Raw genomic sequence first — 21,367 nt, 5'->3', positions numbered from 1 at the left:
TCATGATCTCCTGGTTCGTGAGTTCAAGCCCCGCATCAGGCTCCTTGCCATCAGTACAGAGCCTGCTGACAGTGCAGAGCCTGCCTGGGATTCTCTCTCTCTCCCTCTCTCTCTGTCCCTTCAGCATGCTCTCTTTCTCTGTCTCTCTCAAAAAATAAATAAACTTTTTTTTTTAAATGTGAAAATAGTAACTTTTATGTTATGTATATTTTACCACAATGAAAAAAATAACAGTAAGTAACAGAGATAATAAGTGCACAGGTAAGTGCTTGACTTCACGCAACGGAACCACAACAAATATTTGTTGGATGAAGATGGAAAGAAGTGATGCTGACAGATGGTCTCAGACACCAGGATAAGCATGAGAATAGACATCTTTCCTTTCCCAGGGTGGCCTTCCCAGCGACTAATTAGTCACAATTGCCTTTTCTTTGGGATGATAAATTAGCTGTCTTTCCTGTTCTCATCTCAACACTAAAAGCTTCTGACAATGGCACCGCATCAAGCGCAACATGAGCCAGAACATCCTTCCTTCCTGCGAACTGTGTTTTTGTGATCAGTGCTGGTGGCGGCAGCAGCCATATTTCTGTTGATTCTGAGGCTGCAAGTTCCCAGTTCGTGGAGCTTGAGAACTGCAAGGGCTCTGAGCAGCCTCGTGAGATTTCTCTCCTACCTAATAAAAATATATACATATTAAAAACATTTTAAATAGTGACTTATTCAAAGCTACAGAGCTGAGACCTGACCTTTCACCGTTGGAGACTCCCACCCCCACCCCCCGCAGCAAGCAGCCTGCGGGACAAGTCCCTAGAGGAAAGTTTCTCCTGTGGTCAGTGACATTCCAAGGCCCATCAGCCACAGTTCTTGCCAGGATAACAGGACAGGTTGAGTCTGTTCATAGCAGGACCCTCAGCCTAGAGGCAAGGATTAGATCCTCCTTCCGGGGAAGCAAGACAGAGCGCAGAGAATGAGCCCCCAAATGCGCTATCAGCTGGCTCTGTGTGGCTCTGCATTCTCCTGGAACCTGAGGTGGAGCCTCCTGCCTTTTAATTTTTTAATGTTTATTTAACATAAAATAAGTTTTTGATGTTTATTTAACATTAAGACAGAGTGCGAGCAGGGGAGGGGCAGAGAGAGAGAAGGAGACCCAGAATCAGAAGCAGGCTCTGAGCTGTCAGCACAGAGCCCAACGCCCTCCTCATGTACCCTGCGATCATGACCCTAGCCACCCTAGCCGAAGGCAGATACTTAACTGATTGAGCCACCCAGGTGCCTCGGGCCTCTTGCCTTTGAGCAACCTGTCTCGACTCACCTTCTCTGCCTGATCAGAGTCCCATCCAGAAGCAAAGCCAGAAGAAAGAGGTTACTGCTCCTTGCTCTCCAGGGGTGAGGGAAATAAAAGAAGTCAGTAGCTTCCCCCCCCAAGAGTCAAAGCCATAAGGTTTCTGAATTTGGGGAGCCCTTTGCAGCAGCCTGGGGGACTGAGCAGCCCCATCCTGGCTCACCACAGAAGCAGAAGATCCCCCAGGGCTGCTGGCCTTTATCTGAGGGTTCCAGAGCAGCCCCTTTGTCTGGTGGGTTTAATGACTATCTTCCAGTTAGACCAAATCTGACACAGGCTGGCTCCCTGAGACTTGAGCAAGTCAGTTCCACCATCATCATTTACTGTGTGCTCCAAATTTTACTCAGATGGTACCTGGATCACCCACAAGCTGCCCAGGTCATGGTGAGGTGGGTGGAATAGGATGGGGGGGGGGGGGAGGCAACAGTTACATCTCTCCAGAGACAAATATAGGCAGTAGATCCTTCTCAGGAACTGGGAGCTGGGAGCTGGGAGCTGGGAGCTGGAAGCTGAGAGCTGGGAGCTGGGAGCTGAGAGCTGGGAGCTGGGAGCTGGGAGCTGGGCAGTGGGTCAGGACCTGAGTATTTCACAGATCTCTTACCCCGCCCATTAACATACTGTTGGGGAACAGCATTACAACCAGGATGACCACAGAACTAGCACACAAACTGGGACATCAGGGACAACACAAAGGGGAGTCATTAATAATTATGCTGGGAAACAATACAAACGAGGACACTCCTGGGCCTGATGACAGATCAACCATCCCCAGTGAGGAAATATACCAAATAGGAGGAGAATCTTGTCATTACCATTTCTTGCTCTCTCTTACATGATTACAAAACAAAAACATTAACCTCTCCTCTTTAGAGGAGGCATGCTGTCAATTTCCAGTGGGGATACTGATACCAGCAAGTCATAAAACTAGGTGTGCTTTGTCTCCCTGAGGTCATTCCCATCCATGTGGTCTACTCCCTTTGGTCAGTGCTCAAATCAGAACCAAATCCAGCTGATAGTCCTTGTTACATGGGAACAGCCAGGACCTCGGGGTGGGAAGACAGATTTTTCAGTTAATTATTAAGAAGCCACTTCCAGGAGGTGCAGCAGTGGGGAGTATTTCCTTCTATGTAGGGGAAACGTGCTTGCTTACTAAGACTACACGCAGGGAATTGCACAATTCCATGTTTGGCCTGCAGGGGGCAACATCTCTCTAGCAATGACCAGACTACAAGCCCTACTGCAGGAAACACATTTAATTGGCCAAGGAGTAAGAGTTTTATTAAAAAAAAAAAAAAAATCAGATCAATACATTTCCAATAAGTAATTCCCACTGTGATATATTTTCATATAGAGATGTTTCTCTTTTTCTATTTACAGTGTTAGGTACAAATAAATACTTATGGACTGATCAGTTTGTTGACAATAACCCAGACTTGCCAGAGGCATGGAAAGTACAGGGTGAAATGGTAGGAAAGAAACTAGGGATTGGTAAATGTGCATGGAACAGCACTTGCCTTCCTGGTTAATAGCCTGCCTGGGAGCAAAAATGCATTTGAAAATTTCCAAAAGGTCTTTCTCCAAGAGCAAACCATTATTAAACTAATTCCTTTACAAACAAAAAATAAAATGGTAATCTGGATTTTATACATCTTCCTCATTTCAAAGTCCACCCTATATACATGTCAGATAAATGAGTTCCAAGTTTATGCAGGTTCCTACGTGTTTAAAGTTTGTTTGTTTTTTTTTTTTTTTAAACTCATCTTTTTCAGATGCATTGTTTCTAAGTGCCTCTGTCCCTGTCTCCACCCAGATTCCACAGACTGGCTGAAGCAATCACAGTCCACCCAGGACTTGAGTTGGGTCTCCCTTAGCTTCACCAGGCAGCCTTGAGCACCGAGCAGGGCACCCCGGGCCGGCCTGGGCTAGATGGCCAGTAGACACGCATGTAATTTGAGGGGGAGGCCAGCACCTCTGCTGGGGTTTGCCCTGCAGCCATCTGTGCACCGCTCCAGACTGGGCACCTCGCTCTGTTTGCCAAACAGCAGAGAATCAATGCCTTTAATACCACCAGCATCTATGAGCACCCTGATCCCAGGCAGACCTCCTTTTCTGGAGGGACGAACGGATTTAGGCAGCTTTGGAGGATGTGGCTAGGAGGAGAAAAGCAGAGCAGACTATGGGTGAGGGACACACCCCACAGACAACCTACAGTGTGTTTCAGCTTCACCCTAGATGACACAGGGCCAACCACTGGCTACTGGCATTATTGCAGGGCCAGGCCCCCATCTTCCAGGGTCACATTGCTTCACTGGATGAAGCCTCTGCAGGGAGAGGAGGCAGCAAGGTGGCTAAAGTGGGGGCGGCTCAGAGGGAGACACGTGTGATCCCACAGACCAAGGGCCACCACAGCCTGAGGCAGCTGTCTTCCTACCCAACCAGGAGCGGACAATGCAGGAGCCAGGGCCACCCTGTCCCATGCCCTGAGCTTACTCCTTGTCCTCCGAGAGAGCCCTCAAAATGGCTGCTGGCTGCAGATCCCAGCCAGGGCCCAGGGCCCTAGGCACACATGCAGGAGGGATATGGGAGTGAGTGGGTAGCCCGTCAGCCAGGGCCCAACCTCAGGAGAGGAGACACCGTGGCAAGTGTGGTATGCCACAAACCCAAACGTCACTGTGTTAGGTCCTTCTCTTCCCTGCCCCACGATGTGGTAAATGCCCTCAGCCTTGGCTGAGGGATGTCTATGGGTCTCAGAAGCAAAGAAAGGGTTAGGAACCTCAGGGGGAAGCAGGTATCAAGGTGGGGAGGGGAGTCCTTTATACACAAAGACAGGGAGGCAGCATCACAGGGAGTTGGAGTGGGCATAAGTGACAGCTATGGGCCCTGCCCACCCCAGTCCCCAACCAAAATGTCTCCACGTGCAGCCAGGCCAGGCCCCGCCTCGCCTCACCAGATAAGCACCAGGTGACAAGCAGGCAGCACCCAACTTGGGCCTGATTGGGCCTGATGTAAACCCAAGAGTAGGTTTCCAGGTGGGGGTGAGGGAGGTGCCATCCCTGTCCTATGAAGGTGAGGCCGGCCCCCAGGTGGGGGCGCAGAGGGGAGCAGAGAGGTGCCAGGTAGAGTCCGACCTCTCCCTGCCACCTCCTCCCGCCCCTATCCACTGAGAAAAGACCTGGGAGGCAGGGGTGGAGCGCCCATCACTTTCCACCCCGGGGAACCACCGAGGGCGCTCCTGGCTGGTTTGCCATGATGTGATAGATGGATTCTCGGAAGCGCTGGTCCCGGCTGAGCCTCTTGGCCACCTCCTTTAGTTCCTCCATGTTGTTGGCATCCAGCTGGGAGGTCATGAAAGACTGGGACGGCTTCACTGGGGAGACGGTGGCCGTGAGGCTGGGCCCAGGCCCCAACCCCAGCCCGCCTCCCTCGCGCCCCAGGCCCCCGTCCGGCGGGCTGCTGCAGCCAGTTCCAGGCCGCACTGCCGGCCTCTGAGCTGGACCAGCCCTTCCCAGTGCCCACCTTCCTGCCTTGTCACCCTCGGCCTCTGACCACCCCCACCCCGGGAGGGCACGCGGACGGCCACACTCACTGTCATTCCAGGACGTGCTGGACCGGCGCCGGTGGAAGCGGCAGCTCTTGATGCGGCGAGTGGCCGCCTTGTGGATGTAGACGGAGTTCTTCATGATGACCGGCATCTTGGCCTCCAGCTCCGCGTTCCGGATGCACTCCTCGAAGAACCCTGTGCGCGCAGTCGGGCTGTGTCCTTCCCGCCCGCCGCGCGGCCCCGCCCCGACCCCGACCCCGCCCCCGTGGGAAATACGCCCACCCGGCACAGCCCCTGCCAAAGGGGCGGGACCTCGAGCCACGCCCCCACCGGAGGCTACAGCCCAGAGGGAGCCGCGCCGGGGACGTGCCGGCGGCGGGAGTCTGGGCAAGTAACTCCAACCCTATCTATGGGTCACCTAATGCACACCAGACCCCGTTCCGGGCTCCCCGGGGCCTGCACTCCCGCAGGGGACGAGCCCTAGGGCTGGGGGCTGGCACCCGGGGCCGGGGCTTACTTTTCAGATGGCTCACGTCAGCCCGCATCCTCTCCTCCTTCTCCTTGTTCCGCACCTTGGAGTTAAGCCCTTGTTCCAGACTCCGCAAGGCCCCCTCTGCCTCCCGCAGACGCCTCTCCAGGTCCATGCGGACCTTCACCTCAGCCTGAGGGGGGAGAGAAGAGAGAGAGAAGTGGGGTCCTGGGGGGCAGCTGCCGTCTCCCTGGAAGCCTTCCCTGATCACCCCTGGCTCAAGCGGGCTTTCTGGCCTGTGGACTCGGATGGAAGTTAAGCACATCCTGCCCCGTGTCTTGCGCCCTTGACCAGGTGGCCTGGACTCAGTCCCTGCACCTGGCAGGTGTGTACCAATGATGCCCCCCACCCAAGCAGCAGGATCACTGCTTCCCCAAATGGTGGCTCCATCGCCTGCCCCTGGCGGGTCAGGCTGGCACAGATCATTCAGGTAGCTGCCCGGTAAGGGATGTGAGGGAAGGTCCACCCGCACGGGCTGCTCCCAGCAGGCCCAGGCCAACCTTGAGCTCCCGCTCTGCCTGCTGCTTCTCTGCCGTCAGCTCCTGCAGCGAGTTCTGCAGCGCCTGGGACTGGCTCGAATAGAACTCGCGCTCCTCCTCCAGGGCCCGAGAGCGCTCTTCGTTCTCCTTCATCCTGCCCGGGGCAGAAGTGGTGCTCAGTGCTCACTCGCCAACGGGCCTTTCCAGTGGGAGGGCAGTCCCTCCTAGACACCCGGCTGGAGAAACCCCGAGACCCAGAACTTTCTGGGGATGTGAGGGGTGGTGTGGTTAAGCGAGGAGAGCCGCCTCCTGAAGACTGGAGTCTTGGGTCCAGGTCTTGCTAGTTCTGTGACCTCAAGAAAGTCCTACAAATCCTCGGAGGCTCAGTTTCCTCATTTGTGCAAAGGGGCTTGGAGGACCTGCCCTGCCTGCCACAAAGCATTGTTAGACCGACCTAATGTCTGTCTGTATGGTTCATACCAGTCCAAGAGACCATGATCAGGTCGGCTCTAGGTAGTGAAAGTTTTCTTCCCATTTGCCTGGTGGGGAAACTGAGTCCTAGGCAAAAGGAAGTAAGTGACCTATCTGGTCAAAGCCAGCTAGAACCCAAGAGTCTGGATGTGCAGTTCAAGGGATGTTATCAAAACGGGACTCAGGGGTTGAAGGCCCCCTTACCGCTTCTCAGCCAGGAGCTTCTCCTCCAAAAGCTGCTGCATCTTTTCTTCTATCTGCCTCAGGTTGCTATGGAGACCCCCATTGGGAGGGGGCTGCTCACTCTGATTGGCCAGTGTCTGCAGCTGGTTCTCATTCTCCTCCAGCATAGCCAGGGTTTTCTTCTTCTCTATGGAGAGTTCCTGGCATGGATGGGGGGAGGGAAGAAGGGAAATAACCTAGTTTAGGTTTTCCAACATGGCTGCCCTCACCTGCCTTTCAGTTTCAGGGAGGGATGTCCTCATCACTCAATCTTCTATAAGAGACACTGTTGGGGGTTGGGGGGGGCACCTGGGTGGCTTAGTCAGTTGAGCATCCAGCTTCAGCTCAGGTCATGATTTCGAGGTCTGTGAGTTTGAGCCCTGCGTCGGGCTCTGTGCTGACAGCTCAGAGCCTGGAGCCTGCTTTGGATTCTGTGTCTCCCTCTCTCTGCCCCTCCCCCACTCGTGCTCTGTCTTTCTCTGTCTCAGAAATAAACATTAAAAAAAAAAAAAAAAGAGAGACACCCGTGGAATGCAAGCAGGTGCAACAACTCTGGAAAACAGTATGGAGGGTCCTCAAAAAACTAAAAATAGAACTACCCTATGACCCAGCAATTGCACTATTAGGCATTTATCCAAGGGATACAGGGGTGCTGTTTCGAAGGGACACATGCACCCCCATGTTTATAGCAGCACCATCAACAATAGCCAAAGTATGGAAAGAGCCCAAATGTCCATGGATGGATGAATGGATAAAGAAGATGTGGTATATCTATACAATGGAGTATTATCGGCAATCAAAAAGAATGAAATCTTGCCATTTGCAACTACGTGGATGGAACTGCAGGGTATTATGCTAAGTGGAATTTGTCAGAGAAAGATAAAAATCATACAACTTCACTCATATGAAGAATTTAAGAGACAAAACAGATGAACATAAGGGAAGGGAAACAAAAATAATATAAAAACAGGGAGGGGGACAACACAGAAGAGACTCATAAACATGGAGAACAAACTGAGGGTTACGGGAGGGGTTGTGGGAGGGAGGATGGGCTAAATGGGTAAGGGACACTAAGGAATTTACTCCTGAAATCATTGTTGCACCATATGCTAACTAATTTGGATGTAAATTTAAAAAAAATAAAAAATAAAACAAGTTAAAATTAAAAAAAAGACACCCCAAATATCTTCCTTCTTCCATGGAGGTAAAAGGCCAAAACCAAGATCTCCTTCCTCACAAAGAGGCAAGCTTACTCCTCCACAGAGGGACTCAGGGAGGAGCTCAATGCAGCTTCCAGTGGAAGTGGCACCTACTAAAACCGGCGTCCAAGGGCACCATGACCTCTGGGGTCTTTATTCCCCGAGGGCTGAGTGAGGGCATGTGTTGGGCTCATATGAAAAACGCTCAAAAGGAGCTAGCCCTAGAACAGATTTAGATGTCCTCGTCATTTATCAGGCTGGGGTCTTGCACTACCCAGAAATTCTAGAGTTGAAACTCTCCATGAGAACCATCTCTCATGATGTGAACTGAAAAGAGAAACAAATAAAGGCACCACAGACTAAGCCTCTAGTCAGTGGAGAGAGAATAGAAACCCTTGCAGCCCTCAAGGCAATTCATGAATTCAGAGTAAACATTAGCGCTGTGCCAGGCTGCCGCTAGGTGCTGGGCTGGGAGACACCTTAAGACAGTCTAGCGAAGTTCACTGTTTAGAAGGCACAACCTAGTGTCCCATAACAAGACGTGCAAAGTGCTGCCGGAGCCTGGAGCTCACAGCAAAACCTTGCTTAGAAGAGTCAGGAAAGCTTGGCTACAGTTCTGTTGGAGTTGAGTCTTAGTAGGATGGATGAGTTCTCCAAGCAGAAAAGAGGTGAAAGAACATTCTGTGTAGAAGGAATAGCATGGCGGGGCGCCTGGGTGGCTCAGTCGGTTAAGTGTCCAACTTCGGCTCAGGTCATGAACTCGTGGTTTGTGGGTTCGAGCCCTGCATCGGGCTCTGTGCTGACAGCTCGGAGCCTGCTTCGGATTCTGTGTCTCCCTCTCTCTCTGCCTCTCCCCTGCTCATGCTCTGTCTCTCAAAAATAAATAAATGTTAAAAAAAATTAAAAAAAAAAAAAGAAGGAATAGCATGGGCAAAAATGTTGAGTCTGAAAGGGGTTGGCCTCATCGGGACAGATGAGCTCAGTGGTTTGGAGTAGGGGTCAGGGTGTCTTTGTGCAAGGTGCAGAGGGGCAACTCAGGAGGAGCCGGGGAAGAGGGGCTGGGAACAGTCTGTACTTTGTCCTTGACACATGCCACTGCCTCTCTCCCCCTCACAGTTTCTGTGGTATCAGAGGCAGGTGACATACAGTTAATTTCCCTTCATGCTCAATTTCACCCAGTAGCAGCTAAGTGAATGAGCCACAAGAAGGAAGAGGTGGGTGGTCCCGCCGCCCACCCTAATCAACCCTCCATGTGGTATAAAGATATAAACTCTGAAGGAGATGGATTTCCCAAGGGCAGAGTCACAGCAAGGCAAACTTGAATTTGCTTCCATGGGTTTTGCTTTAGGCCTCCCGTGCTCTCTGGTCCACAGAGAAGAGACCTTTTAGATCATCACTCCATTGGGCCCCATTCCCCTTGTGGAGAACCCTCTGGGGGAAAAACAGTATCACATGGCCCAACCAAGCAGCCTGCCTCCAGGCCCACCAGCCCACCAGTGGCCCCTCACCTCCAGCGTCTGCTGCAAGGACTCTGTAAGGTGCCTCAGCTCCTTCTTCTCTTGCTCCACACCCTTGAGGCATCTTGCGGTCAGTTCTAGCTCCCTGCAGGGACAGAAGGCTGGGTATGGCAGGGCCCATCCCTCCCAATCCCCTCTGCACACAGAAATGCTTCTGCTTTACCTCCCGACATGGCTCAGAGGGGGCCTTGGAAGGCCAGCCCCTCTCTGCATGGCGGGGTCCTGACAGCAGCTGTAGGAACCTGGGGCTGAAAGGAGGAGATCCCGGCCAAGTGGGGTTGACGTCACTTGCTCCAGGGACACATGCATCTGTCAGGTGGGATAAACCCAGGACCACCCCACAGGCAGAGGGAAGCAGTGGAGAAACAAAGGGAGGGGGACTGGCCCCACCTCCTTTCTTCCCTGGACAGACCCTGCCAGTATCCCTACTCACTCTCACATGGGTCATGGCTGAGGCCCTTCTCTGGGGTGACAACCCCTTTGCTGCTTTCTTAACCAGCCTGGGCCACCTCAGGCCTTTACCCCTGGTTTCCCTTCCTCCTGCTTGAAGTGCCTTTCCCTTTTCTCCTGCCCAATTTCCTAATCCTACCCATCCTTCAAGGCCCCGCTCAATTGAACCCCTCTTCATGCCCATAAGGATCACATGTATACCTTAATTCCTAGGACACAGGGAGTCTGCACTGTGGTCTCTAGTACCTGATTATATATTATCATGTGGATGTTTCCTGGGTGTTAGTCTGATTTTCCCAACAAGAGTGTAAGATCCTGCATGGTAAGATAAGGGGACTTATCCTCTATTCTAGTATCTGGCACAATTCTGGAGATAAGCAGGTGCTCGGCTATTTACTTGGTAAGATCCTCGGTATTTCTCCCTCCCCAAAGTGCTTGTCTAATTGACTTCCTTTTATAAGGCTGCGGCAAGAAAAACCTTTGTGGGCTAACACTGATTATCAGTAGTGATGAGGAGGAGGATGCCGACGACGAGGACAACCACCCGCCATCAACAGCACCCAGAGCACTGGTCTCCAAATTCCTGGATCGGCTGAATCAGAATGACCTGAAGAGCTTTTGTAAAATATAGATCTCTGGGCCCTACTTTCCAGAGATTCTAATCCTGGTGTATGATTATAATGTGCAACTGGTTTGCAAAGCATACACAGGACTAAAGATCCCGAGGGACATCATTAGCCAGAACGTGACGGGACTGTGCAGGCGACGCTGGGGGGGTCTTGGCTAACAGCACCTCCAGGCCGGCTTGTTCCCCTCTGCCTCTGGGTAAGGAAGGCTTGACAGAGGCAAGAGGGGCTTGTTGCTTGGGGGGGATGCCTGTCGGCACCTGCCGGTGCCTCACCTCCAGTTCGTGTGGGGTCTACAGCTCCTTCTGGGCTGCCCCGAGGCCTGGAGCACTGGGAAGATAGACCCAAACCAAGTCATCAAGTAACGAGACTCTCCTGGAGACTCTCCCGGGCGAGACCTCTCCAGGCCCGATGGGAAGTGCGGGTCCTAATGCCCTGTCCCAGGCGCACCTTCCTCCCGCCCCCACCACCTTTTGATCTGCTCCTGCTCCATTTTCAGCTCCTGCACCACCTCCTCGAACTGCTGCTTCTCGGCCTCCAGCACCTGGTTCAGGCGCTCAAGCTCCTGAAGAGAACCAGAGGGGAAGAGAAGAGTCATGGGCAGCAAAGGGCCCCTGAGGTCAGGAAGCGTCCCTCTAGTCCAGGGGCCCCTATGTGATGCGGTACAGTCTGGGCCATATGCTGGCACAGACTTGGAGTTAAGTCCTAAGGAGCCCTGGTCCCACTAGTCGACACACAGTCTCAACAAATCCCCAGTCTGCGATGGGCGTGGCCTTCTCAAACACACTGAGCAGGCTCAACACCGTGGCCTGTGCCTGGAGGTGATGGTAATTCTAGGTGTCTACTCTGCTGGGCAACTCCAGTCACGAACCCCCTCAGGTAGGCTGGCTGGCTCTCAAGCCCTGGAGGAAAACGTGGTGGGTGTGTATTTCCATTAAAGATTCCTATGGGGCGCCTGGGTGGCTCAGTCGGTTAAGCAAGCGTCTGACTTCGGCCCAGGTCATGATCTCACAGTCCGTGAGTTCGAGCCCCGCATCAGGCTCTGTGCTGACAGCTCAGAGCCTGGAGCCTGTTTCAGATTCTGTGTCTTCCTCTCTCTCTCTGACCCTCCCCCGTTCATGCTCTGTCTCTCTCTGTCTCAAAAATAAACGTTAAAAAAAAATTAAAAAACAAAAAGATCCCTAGAGTGACATCTGTCAAAGGTGGCAAAGAAAAGCCAGTCCCGACCCAAATCAGAAAACTTTATTCTCAAGGCTCTAGGAAGCAGCCAGCCTAGGTGCCTGCAGCTTCCCTTATACTCAGCCCTAAGGGAACAGGAGAGCCAGAAAGCCCAGGGCAGGGCCCCAGGGCCAGACTAGTCTTGTCAGGAGGGCTGGTAAGCACAGGTATGTGCCCTCCGAGGGTCCCGTTTTCCTGGGCTGCAATGGCAGCTGGGGTTGCAGGGCACCCTTCAGGCGAAGCTTAGCTGGCAGCATTTTTGTGACACCTGCTTTGCTCCTCCACATTACACACTGTGGGAGGATATTATTCCCAGCACCTCAGGTGCCAGCAGGCCCTTGCTATGCCTCCAAGAACCAGATAACGAAACTGACGCTCCTAAAAACAACATGACAAAACAATCAATTGGCTTTTCCTCTCCTTCCTCCCCATGTGGGGCCCAGGTATGTGTGATGAAATGCTTTTCCCACCTAAGTCAATAACTGCATGTGTCTGGGCAACACATATGCTGTGTGGCAATAAGAGAACAGACATCCATGAATCAGAGCCGTCTATGGTCAAAGGGGCCTGAAAGCACTTCAGTCTTCATCAGACACTTGAATCCTGGGATCAGTTTTCTGCCAAGAGATGGCCTGGGCTCTGCCTGAATGGCTGTCATGACGGGGAATTCACCCCCTCTTAAGACAGCCCATTTCATTCCAGAACAACCTGATCAAAACTCTTCCTTCCGGGTCCGACCTCAGATGAGCCCTCTCTGAAAGCTACAAAGACCAAAACATGGATGAAGGACCGCAGATTTTGCCAAAAGTTTTGTGGGGCTCAGATGAGAGGGCTGAATCTCATTTATGGAGCAAAACTTCCCTTCAAAACCCCTGTAGCCACCTCCGTCCTTTGCACAGACTCTCCCTTCGGCAGCTGCCTTCCTGCCTGGAACTTGCTGTCCTTGGTCATAGTGTCCCCTTAAGCTCTTCTCCTCAGCCACGAAGACTGAATACCCCTAGCCAGCAAAGTAAGAGCCAGTGAACAGCTCTTAGCAAAACAGACGACCGGCAAAGCCAAGGACACAGCCAACTTCTGGACACCCTGAGTGTTGCAGGTCCACCTAGGGGAGGGGGTGGCCCGTTTCATCCACCTGTTCCATCTGGGCCCAAATCTGCCTCCTTATAACTTCCGTCAGTGGGCTGACCTTCTGCCCTTGGAGCCACAGAACAAGACTCATCCTTTTTCCCTTCATGTGTTGGGGACAGTTTTCTGTCCCCAAGTCTCCTCTCCTCCAAGCCAAATAATCCCTGTTCATCATGCTTCACTGCATTATTTCTAAGTTCCCAATAAAAGCAATTATGCTTTTGAAAAGAATGCAAGCTCCTGAATGATTGAGAAGACTAAATACAGTGGAGGTTCTTCCCAATTAATTTACAGGCTCATGTGATCCCAATAAAGACCCCAATGGGATTTTTAAAAAATAGTTTCATTCATTCACGCATGCCACACATAGTTATTGAGTGTTTAATAGGCACCAAGGACCTGCCAGGCTCTGCATTGAGGATGTGAGAATGAGCAAACCCAGACACGTCTCAGTTCTCATGGAGCTTACAGCTCAGTGCAAGAATCAAAAACTAATAAAATAATCACACACGAGAGTATCATTACAAACCAAGGTATGTGAAGTGCAGGATGGGAACACGGTTCTTTGTAAAGCTGTCTTGGACAAGAAGTAGGGAATGATTGGTGGTTGGGGGGGTGGTGGGGAGCAGATTTTTGAGGCAACATGTGAAGGTGCATAAATAGCAGGAAGAGGAAACAGCATTCCAGGAACAAGGATCAGTATGTGCAAAGGCCCTTCAGAAACCTGCAGAACCTGAAAGAACCAAGACATTCCCACACCGCTGGGCCCACAGTGAGGGTGAACAGCAGGAGGGAAGCTTGACCACACAGCGCCTTGGGCTATGCTGAGGATTTTGTGGTTTTCCTGAGTCAGAACAAACAATGAAGGTTTTGAGCAGAAAGTAGGGGAAGAAGACGGGCAACGCAATCCGATTTCCATTTTAAACGATGACTCCAGCTGCAGCGAGGAGAAAAAGGATGAAAAGGGGCCAGGAGGGATACAGGGAATCTGGCAGGAGGTGGGGGGAAGCCACTGCATTAGTTCAGCAAGACCTAATAGTAGTGTGAACTTGAGCAAGGTGGTGAGATGGAGAGAAGTGGCCAGACAGCTTCTAGAGATTTGGGGGTAGCTAGCAGAACTTGGGGGTGGAGTGGGAAAGGGTGAGATGGGGAGGACAGGATGAGGCACAACTCTCAGGTTTCCAATCTGCACAAACAATGGGAGGAGGTGAATTCCCTGAGATAGGGAGCGTTAGACCATCAGCTCTGCTGGGGAAGATCATAAGTGGCCTTGGACGTGTTAAGTTTGCAGTACCTTTGAGACATTGGCTGGAGATGTGAAGCCAACGGTTGGATAGAAGGGGCTGGAGCTCAGCAGAGAGAAGGGACTGCACCTGTCAAGGGGGAGACATTTGCACATACATAGTAAATGAAACTGGGGGTGTGGTCTAGATGGCCTCTGGATCCAATGCAGGAAGAAGAAGGGGTATGGGGGGATACTCTCTGGGATGGGCAATACCACCTTGTAGGGTTCATGGGAGGGTAACCTGGGCTAATCCACGCAAACTGTCTGCCGCATAGTAAGTGCTTAATAAACGATGGATAGTATTATAAATTGAAGCTGTGTAGTATCTATTCAAGAATAGACAGCAATTCAAAGGAATGGAAAAGAGAATTCTGAAACAGATTTGGTATATGATGATAATGACAATGATAGCACTCGCTGTGAGTTTCCTGTTCTAAGTACTTTACATGTATTAATTCATGTGATCCTTACAACAGCTCTGAAAGTGGATAATATTTTTGTCCTCATTTTATAGATGAGAAAAGCAGAGGTACATAAGGGTCAAGGAACTTGCTCAAAGTTACACATGTCTTCATCCCTCTTCCCCACGCTGTAGCTAGTCGGTGATGGAGGGACTCAAACACGGGCAGTGGGGCAGAGCGAGATGGAAATGTCCACGCACTGTGGCTGAGAGTGAAAACTGGTACAAAATTTCTGGAAAGAAATTTGTCAATATGCATCAGGAGTCTTAAAAGTTCTTGCCCAGACTCCGTGATTTTGCCCATAGGAAGGAACCTCTCATAAACAATTAGATAGTAGGCCACAATTCATGTGTGCAGAGGTGCTCACTGTGGCATAATTTATAATAGTGAAGACAGCCTAGGGGCTCCTGCTGGCTCAGTCAGTAAAGTATCTGACTTCAGCTGAGGTCATGATATCACGGTTTGTGGGTTTGAGCCCCACATCGGGCTCTATGCTGACAATGCAGAGTCTGCTTGGGATTCTCTCTCTCTCCCTCTCTCTCTGTACCTCCCCCACTTGTGCTTTCTCTCTCTCAAAAGAAAGAAATAAACTTATACAACTAAAATAATAATAATAAGAAGAAAATAAAACAGCCTAGATGTCCAAAAACAGAAGGTGAGTTAAATGAAACATCACGTAGGATGAATCAGTACGTGGTCATCAAAACTGACGTTTTCAAAGAATGTTGAATGACATGAAAAATTGCTGAAGGTACAAATGTTAATGAAGGTATAATGAAAAAGCAGGCCATAAAATGGAATATCTGCTGTGATCCTATTTAGTTTAAAATATAGGGGCACCTGGGTGGCTCAGTCGGTTAAGCGGCCGACTTCGGCTCAGGTCATGATCTTGCGGTTTGTGAGTTCAAGCCCCGCATAGGGCTCTGTGCTGACAGCTCAGAGCCTGGAGCCTGCTTCGGATTCTGTCTGTCTGTCTGTCTGTCTGTCTCTCTCCCTCTGCCCCTCCCCTGCTTGTGCTCTGTCTCTCTCTCTCAAAAATAAACACAAAAATAAAATATATATATATAAGAATATATATAGAGAAATATATATATATTTCTCTAAAGACTGAAGAAAAACACCAAAATGTTGGCAGCAGTTGTGTCAATTGTGCGATTAAGAATAAAGTTTGTTTTCCAGGTGTTCTGCAAAGAGCATGATTTCTACCATTAACAATAATAAAAAAGCTACACATGGATGAGGACAAAGAAAGAGAACCTTCTTTCCAGTCGCTCACTTCTTTTCTACCTTTCGATTTCCCTGTGTGACTCTTAGCTAACACTGATGTCCAGGTGGAGCCTTAGAAGACTGATGATAGCCGGACCTGAAAACCTGAAGCGGCCAGAACCTTCTGTTCCTGCGGCCAAGACGGTACGAGAACTTGCGGCAACCTTGTCATAGGTTGAGGTCAGCCAGGACCCGCTGCAGCTAAAGCCTCTTCCACCATCTAGTGCTTGTTCTTCTGACTCCTGGGCCTGACTTAAGTTGCAGGAGTACGGGGTTGGGAAGAAGTCACTAGAAGGCAGATTCCTGCTCAATGAAAGGAAGAGTCTTCGAGCCACAGAGCAACAAGGCGAAGAATCCCGCCAGAGGTCGTGAGTTGCCCATCACAGAAGCAAGAAAACATCCATCAGGGAGGTGAGCAAAGAGCCTCCCCTTGAAGTGACAGGTTCTTCCCAACACCAAGGGTCTATGTTCTGACCGGGAGCAGCCTGGGGGGCAAGATGCCTGCCTAATGGGCCCTGGGCATTTCAATTTCCTAGGTGCCTACCCACATACAAGGCTGAGCTCTCTGAGTTCAGCGAGAGAAGGAAAGGTAGTCGGGCTGCCCTCCTCCAGGGATGAGAGATGAGGTCACAAGGAGCCAGGGACACTTGAGGAAGGGCTCAAGGAAGGGCATGGCCTTCTGGCCCCGGGGCAGATGAGCCCAGGCTGGCTCACCCCGTGCTCTCTGCTCAAGCCTCCAGAGTCCCAGGTCCTCCCTTCCACATGGAGGAGGTCGGGGCCGCATCACCGCACAGCGCACATCTGCATGGGCCCTGCCCGTCCACAAAGCACTCTGCTGCCTTTGATTTCATTGAGCCTCACAGCGACCCAGGAACTAGGCAGCCACAGCCATCAACTCTTATTAGAGCATCACAGATAGAGCAACTGAGGCTCAGAGAGGTTAACTTACCCAAGGCCACACAGTCAGTGATGGAGCTGAGACTCCAATATGAGTCTCCGGGTTCCAGACCCTGAGTCTTTCTTTAGGCCAGACTGCCTCTTAAAGATCAGAGAATCTTCATGTTATCACTGGGCTGTTGTACCCGAGGCCTTTCTAAGCGGCCCAACGCGCACCCAGACAACCTCTGAGCCTCGCAGTGGAGATGGGAAAGATGCAGGGGACAAGAAGACCCATCATATGGATGAGCAAGTCAGGGAAGCAGTGATTTCTGTTCCTGATCTGCAGCGCGCAGCTGACGCGGGAATACGGACCTGGGCACGGCCCTCTCCCTTTCCGCCCGCTCACAGCAGCCTTCACGGGGGATCAGCTGGGCCTGAGCGAGTCTCGCTCAGATCTTGTAGCACCAGACCAGGGAGCTCACAGCTGACAGGCCTCGCTCCTTCAACGTGCTACGGCTTTAAGTGAAGCCTGCGTGCGGTGGGTCTCCACTGGCCTCATTTCCCAGCTAAAGACCTAGATAGAGTGTCTAAATTTTCCTCCAGCTGACTGCTGCCCCAGATTTAGCCTCTCTGATGGATAAGTCTGTCTCTCTCCCTGCCGGTGGCAGTGTCTGTCACTCCATCCCACCCCCTGGCTTCCTCAATTACCTGTCTTCAGGTTGCTGACAAGCCACCAGAAGGCTCCCTTGTCAAAATGGCAGAACCGTGTGAAGAAAATGCCAAGACTCTAATGCAGGACCCAGATGAGAGCGTGGAGGCACGGACGCCCAGACGGCACGGCTGGGAGAAGGCTCAGTGCTGTCACCACGCCAAGCCTCAAATCCATGGAATCCTAACGCAAAGCCTCCGTGGCTTTGGGGGTGTGTTTCTTGTTTGTTTGGGTTTGGTTTTTCCTGTTGTCGTCAAATGACGAAATGAGTCTGAAGTCCAGCTGGGAGAATACACGGGCAAGAAGATCTGGTAAAAGTCTGAAGAAGGAAAATGAGGCCGGATCGTCCTACTAGATTCAAATCAAGATGTAATGTGAAATGACAAGAATCAAAAATGTTCGCTCCGTGAATCATTCCACAAACATTTATCAAGCACTCATCCTGGGCCAGGTGCAGTCCTGGGCCCTGGGGATATTTGGGGTGCTGCAGGGACAGGATGCTTCTTGACAGTAGGGCCTGTCTCAGAGCCCAGTGAAGGGTGGTTGGGAAAGGTGGTTCGCAAGAGAAAAGTCACAGAGGGAGGCACTGAGCCCAGGCAGATGGGTCCAGCCCTACGGGCACAAGAAAAAACCGACTGGGCGAAGAGAGTGGGCTGAATCAGGCTCTCCTATGGGAAAGGCACTTTGCAGCTTCAGGCCTCAGGTAGTTGACACGCAGAATGGGCCCGTAACGAGTAATAACATGATTATGACGCTAACAAACACAGATACTCACTGAACACATACTATGTGCCAAGCGCTTTATATATAACATCTCACTTAATCTTCACATCTTAATAAGACGGGCTCCATTGTCTCCACTTTTCATGTAAGAATATTGATGTTCAGGGGTGCTTGGGTGGCTCAGTCGATTAAGCAGCCGACTCTTGGTTTTGGCTCAGGTCACGATCTCACAGTTCATGAGTTCGAGCCCTGCGTCGGGTTCTGTGCCGACAGCGTGGAGCCTGCTTGGGATTCTCTTTCTCCCTCTTTCTCTGCCCTGCCCCTGCTCTTGTTCTGTCTCTCTCAAAATAAATAAATAAATAAACTTAAAAGAAAAAGAAAGACTATTGATGTCCAGAGAGGTTAGGTAACTTGTCCAAGGTCACACAGCTAGAAGTGTTGAAGGTCAAATACAAACATAGGCGGCCTGGCTCCAAGTCTGCCGTGCCATCCCCTACCTTACTGTGCCCTTTCAGGGGTGCTGATGACACTTCAGAAACAGGCAAGGCCCAACGCCGCTCGGAGATTCCAGATGAAGTGGACTTCAGCGGATCCCCAGTGCAGGCTGCCTCCGGCTAATGCTTGGCTTTTTTGGAACTTATGTTGTGTCATTTAGAGGAAGAAGGAACCCCTGAGTTCATCCAACCCAATCACCCTCGTGGTGCAGAAGTCCCTCTACGGAGGCCATCCCAGCCTCCTGTGAACATCACCGGTGATCGGCAGCTCACTACCTACCAATACAGCTTATACAATTTTGGGATGGCTTTCTCGAGAACGTGGTCACCTACCCTTTTTACTTTTGTCTCTGGCGACTGGCAAGAACAAATGCTCTCTGACAAGAAGCCACAGCAAGTCCCAAGCACGGTCACCTCACGGTGCCCCTGCTCTGCCCGTCTGACTTCCTGGAGAGTTCTCTGGGTGCCTTGCTCCCCTACATGCGTCCCTAATGCCAGGAACACAAGCCAGTACACCTTGGCTGTTAAGGGGCCCCCAGAGCAGGGGCCGCGGGGGAGGGGCAGCAATTCGGAGCGGCCTCGGCCTCCGTGTGCCTACCTCTCTCTGCTCCCTCTGAAGGCAGAGCTCTTCGGTCTCCTCCATCAGTTTGTCTGCAAAGCAAGTGCGCACGCTCTCACGGAAAGCTCAGTCCGGCTCCGGCCTGGAGGCGGCCAGGGCCTTCCAGTAACCTCCTTCACTTCCAGGATCTCCCAGGGAAACGGTTTGTCATGTCCAGGCCAGCCAGCCGGCAGAGCCAGCTCCTGGGGATAGAAGCTGACATGCTGGCCGCAGCCACTACCTTCCTCTCTGGTCCCCGTCCCCGCACAGGGGCGGCTTCATCTTCAGAAGCTCGGGGGGGTGTCTGCACCCCTAGAAGTGCTGTTAATTGTGCTGCTCCCCTGCACTAGTGTCTGGCAGGTGGGGGGGGCGCAGGTTCTGGGGCTATAGGGGGGTTCTGAAGCAGGCAGAGGGGACCCAGCGCCGAGGCCCTGGGTGTCTAAGGAGGTAGCAGGGGAGAAGATCCCAGGCAAAGGATCAAAGCCCCAGTCTCACCTTCTTCTTTCCCAAACAGAGCATACTTGTCAGCCAGTCAGGGGCACAGGATCAGGTTGAAAGTGGGCCAAAGGGGTGGAAGTTTGGGGCAAATCCAGGACCCGGGAACCCAGGGCAGAATAACATCAACTCCATTCATGGGGCCCTTACTGTGTGCCTGAAACAAATGCTTACCGGCACGTTCTCATTTCCCCCTGATCCCCAGGTCCCACCTCCCAAACCTAGGGACTATTCTCGTGACCCTTTTCAGGATGAGGAAATTAAGGCTTACAGAGGCTACCCTGTCTGGAGACACGCAGCTGATAGACAAGTGACAAAGCTGGCCCAGAGGTCCTCCTGCCACGCTGGCCAAGAGGACACAGGTTACACCATACAAGCCTCTACCTACGGCTCCTGGTAGCCTGCTAAGCCCTGCCCCAGCTCCCCTCCTCCGTCCTCCACCGAGCCCCGGCTATAACCCCGGCCCTGAAGTGCTACCTAGGGAGCCTCAGCTTCCAGTCCATCCCTCCAGCCAACCTAAATACTCCTGCTTCTCCTTGGCCAACTGCAGCCCCTGGGCCTCCAGGCTTTTGATCATGGCTTCTCCCAGCTGGGCATTCTTCCAAGTCCTGGGGAGGGAGGGCAGATGGGACAGAGGAGAGAAGAAACACAAAATCGTTACAACAGAAGGGGAGAGGAGAGGGAGACCGTGCATGGCGTGTACTCGCCCATCCTGTCTCCTCCAGAATCGCAGCCCCGTTCACTCTGGCTCCCGTGGCTCTGGCCATGCCACCAGCATCGATCAGTTACGGTCCCCGGAGGCCAGCCCAGGCCGTAAAGTGGGCCACCGAGGACTGGGCCAGCAGCTTCGGAGCAGGGAAGAGATTGCTTCCCAGGCTGCTTTCTCTACCGCCACAGGCCACTACCTGGCACCAGGCCTGGTATGGGGCATGCGCAGTGTTATTTGTTGAGCTAAAAGCATGACCCAGCAGGTGCCGGGACAGGGGTTCACATGTAAATGGACCGTGTTGGGCTGGAGGTTTCTATGATCTGGACTCTGATTTACAAAGCACCCGCTCCAATCTATGCTAGGATTCACTGTGGACCTGGGGAGGTGAGATGGGTATCAGGAGGCAGCCAAACCCTCCTAGCGGTGCTGGATTTGCTCCCAAGAGTCGGAGACAAGTGGTCTACGTCTGCCACCTGTGACTCCAGACAAGCAAAGGTCACTGGGCTCCAAGCCCACCTGGCAGACCTCTCAACCTGGCCTGTTCTTTCTTGCCCATTCTAACCAACTCCCACAGCCCTGTTTCCAAGACGGCCCGGACAGTTTTCTCCCTCACCCTGCCCTTTTCTGGGGTCCTCAGTTCCCACTAGGTGATCAGGGTGGGCCCAGCCCATAACCATTCACTTCCTGGACGTTCCCCCCCCCCCCCCCGCCTATGAGTACTTACACCTTCCCGGACTCCTGTAGCATCTCCAGCCACTGGGTCTGCTCAAACTCGGACTCAGCAGCCAGCAAGATGTTCCCCTGCCAAGAAGAGGAACCACGGGCGTACCTGAGAGGAGCCCACTCTTGGGATGCCAGAGGCTGCCTGCAGCCTGCTCCTCCATCTCCTCCTCCATCCACCGTCCCACATCTCTATGACCCTGACACCCTCCCAGGCCAGGCCACCGGAGCGGTTGCTCCCAGGGAGCCTGGACGTTCCCAGGGAAGCCGGTCTGCCCTGCTCAGTCCAGGCTGAGAGGAGAGCTTTAC

The 21,367-nt window shown here is 52.2% G+C and overlaps 1 protein-coding gene across 1 annotated transcript in view; it reads right to left on the bottom strand.

Moving 5' to 3' along the window:
* Positions 1–2,629: 2,629 nt before the first annotated feature.
* PLEKHD1 (pleckstrin homology and coiled-coil domain containing D1) overlaps positions 2,630–21,367 on the bottom strand; it is a 30,832-nt gene continuing 12,094 nt past the window's right edge. Inside the window, exons 4-13 of the mRNA XM_030319418.1 lie at positions 21,063–21,139; positions 20,146–20,237; positions 19,135–19,187; positions 10,847–10,941; positions 9,292–9,385; positions 6,567–6,745; positions 5,913–6,045; positions 5,401–5,545; positions 4,929–5,078; positions 2,630–4,709 (exon numbers count right to left, since the gene is read on the bottom strand). Coding sequence (XP_030175278.1) covers positions 4,540–4,709; positions 4,929–5,078; positions 5,401–5,545; positions 5,913–6,045; positions 6,567–6,745; positions 9,292–9,385; positions 10,847–10,941; positions 19,135–19,187; positions 20,146–20,237; positions 21,063–21,139 — 1,188 coding nt within the window. The 3' untranslated portion in view covers positions 2,630–4,539. The remainder of the gene's footprint in view (positions 4,710–4,928; positions 5,079–5,400; positions 5,546–5,912; positions 6,046–6,566; positions 6,746–9,291; positions 9,386–10,846; positions 10,942–19,134; positions 19,188–20,145; positions 20,238–21,062; positions 21,140–21,367) is intronic.

Source organism: Lynx canadensis, chromosome B3 (assembly GCF_007474595.2).
Source record: "Lynx canadensis isolate LIC74 chromosome B3, mLynCan4.pri.v2, whole genome shotgun sequence".
Taxonomy (NCBI): Eukaryota; Metazoa; Chordata; class Mammalia; order Carnivora; family Felidae; genus Lynx; species Lynx canadensis.
The sequence above is the reverse complement of the archived record's forward strand: the minus strand, read 5'-3'. Positions and strand labels throughout refer to the sequence as shown.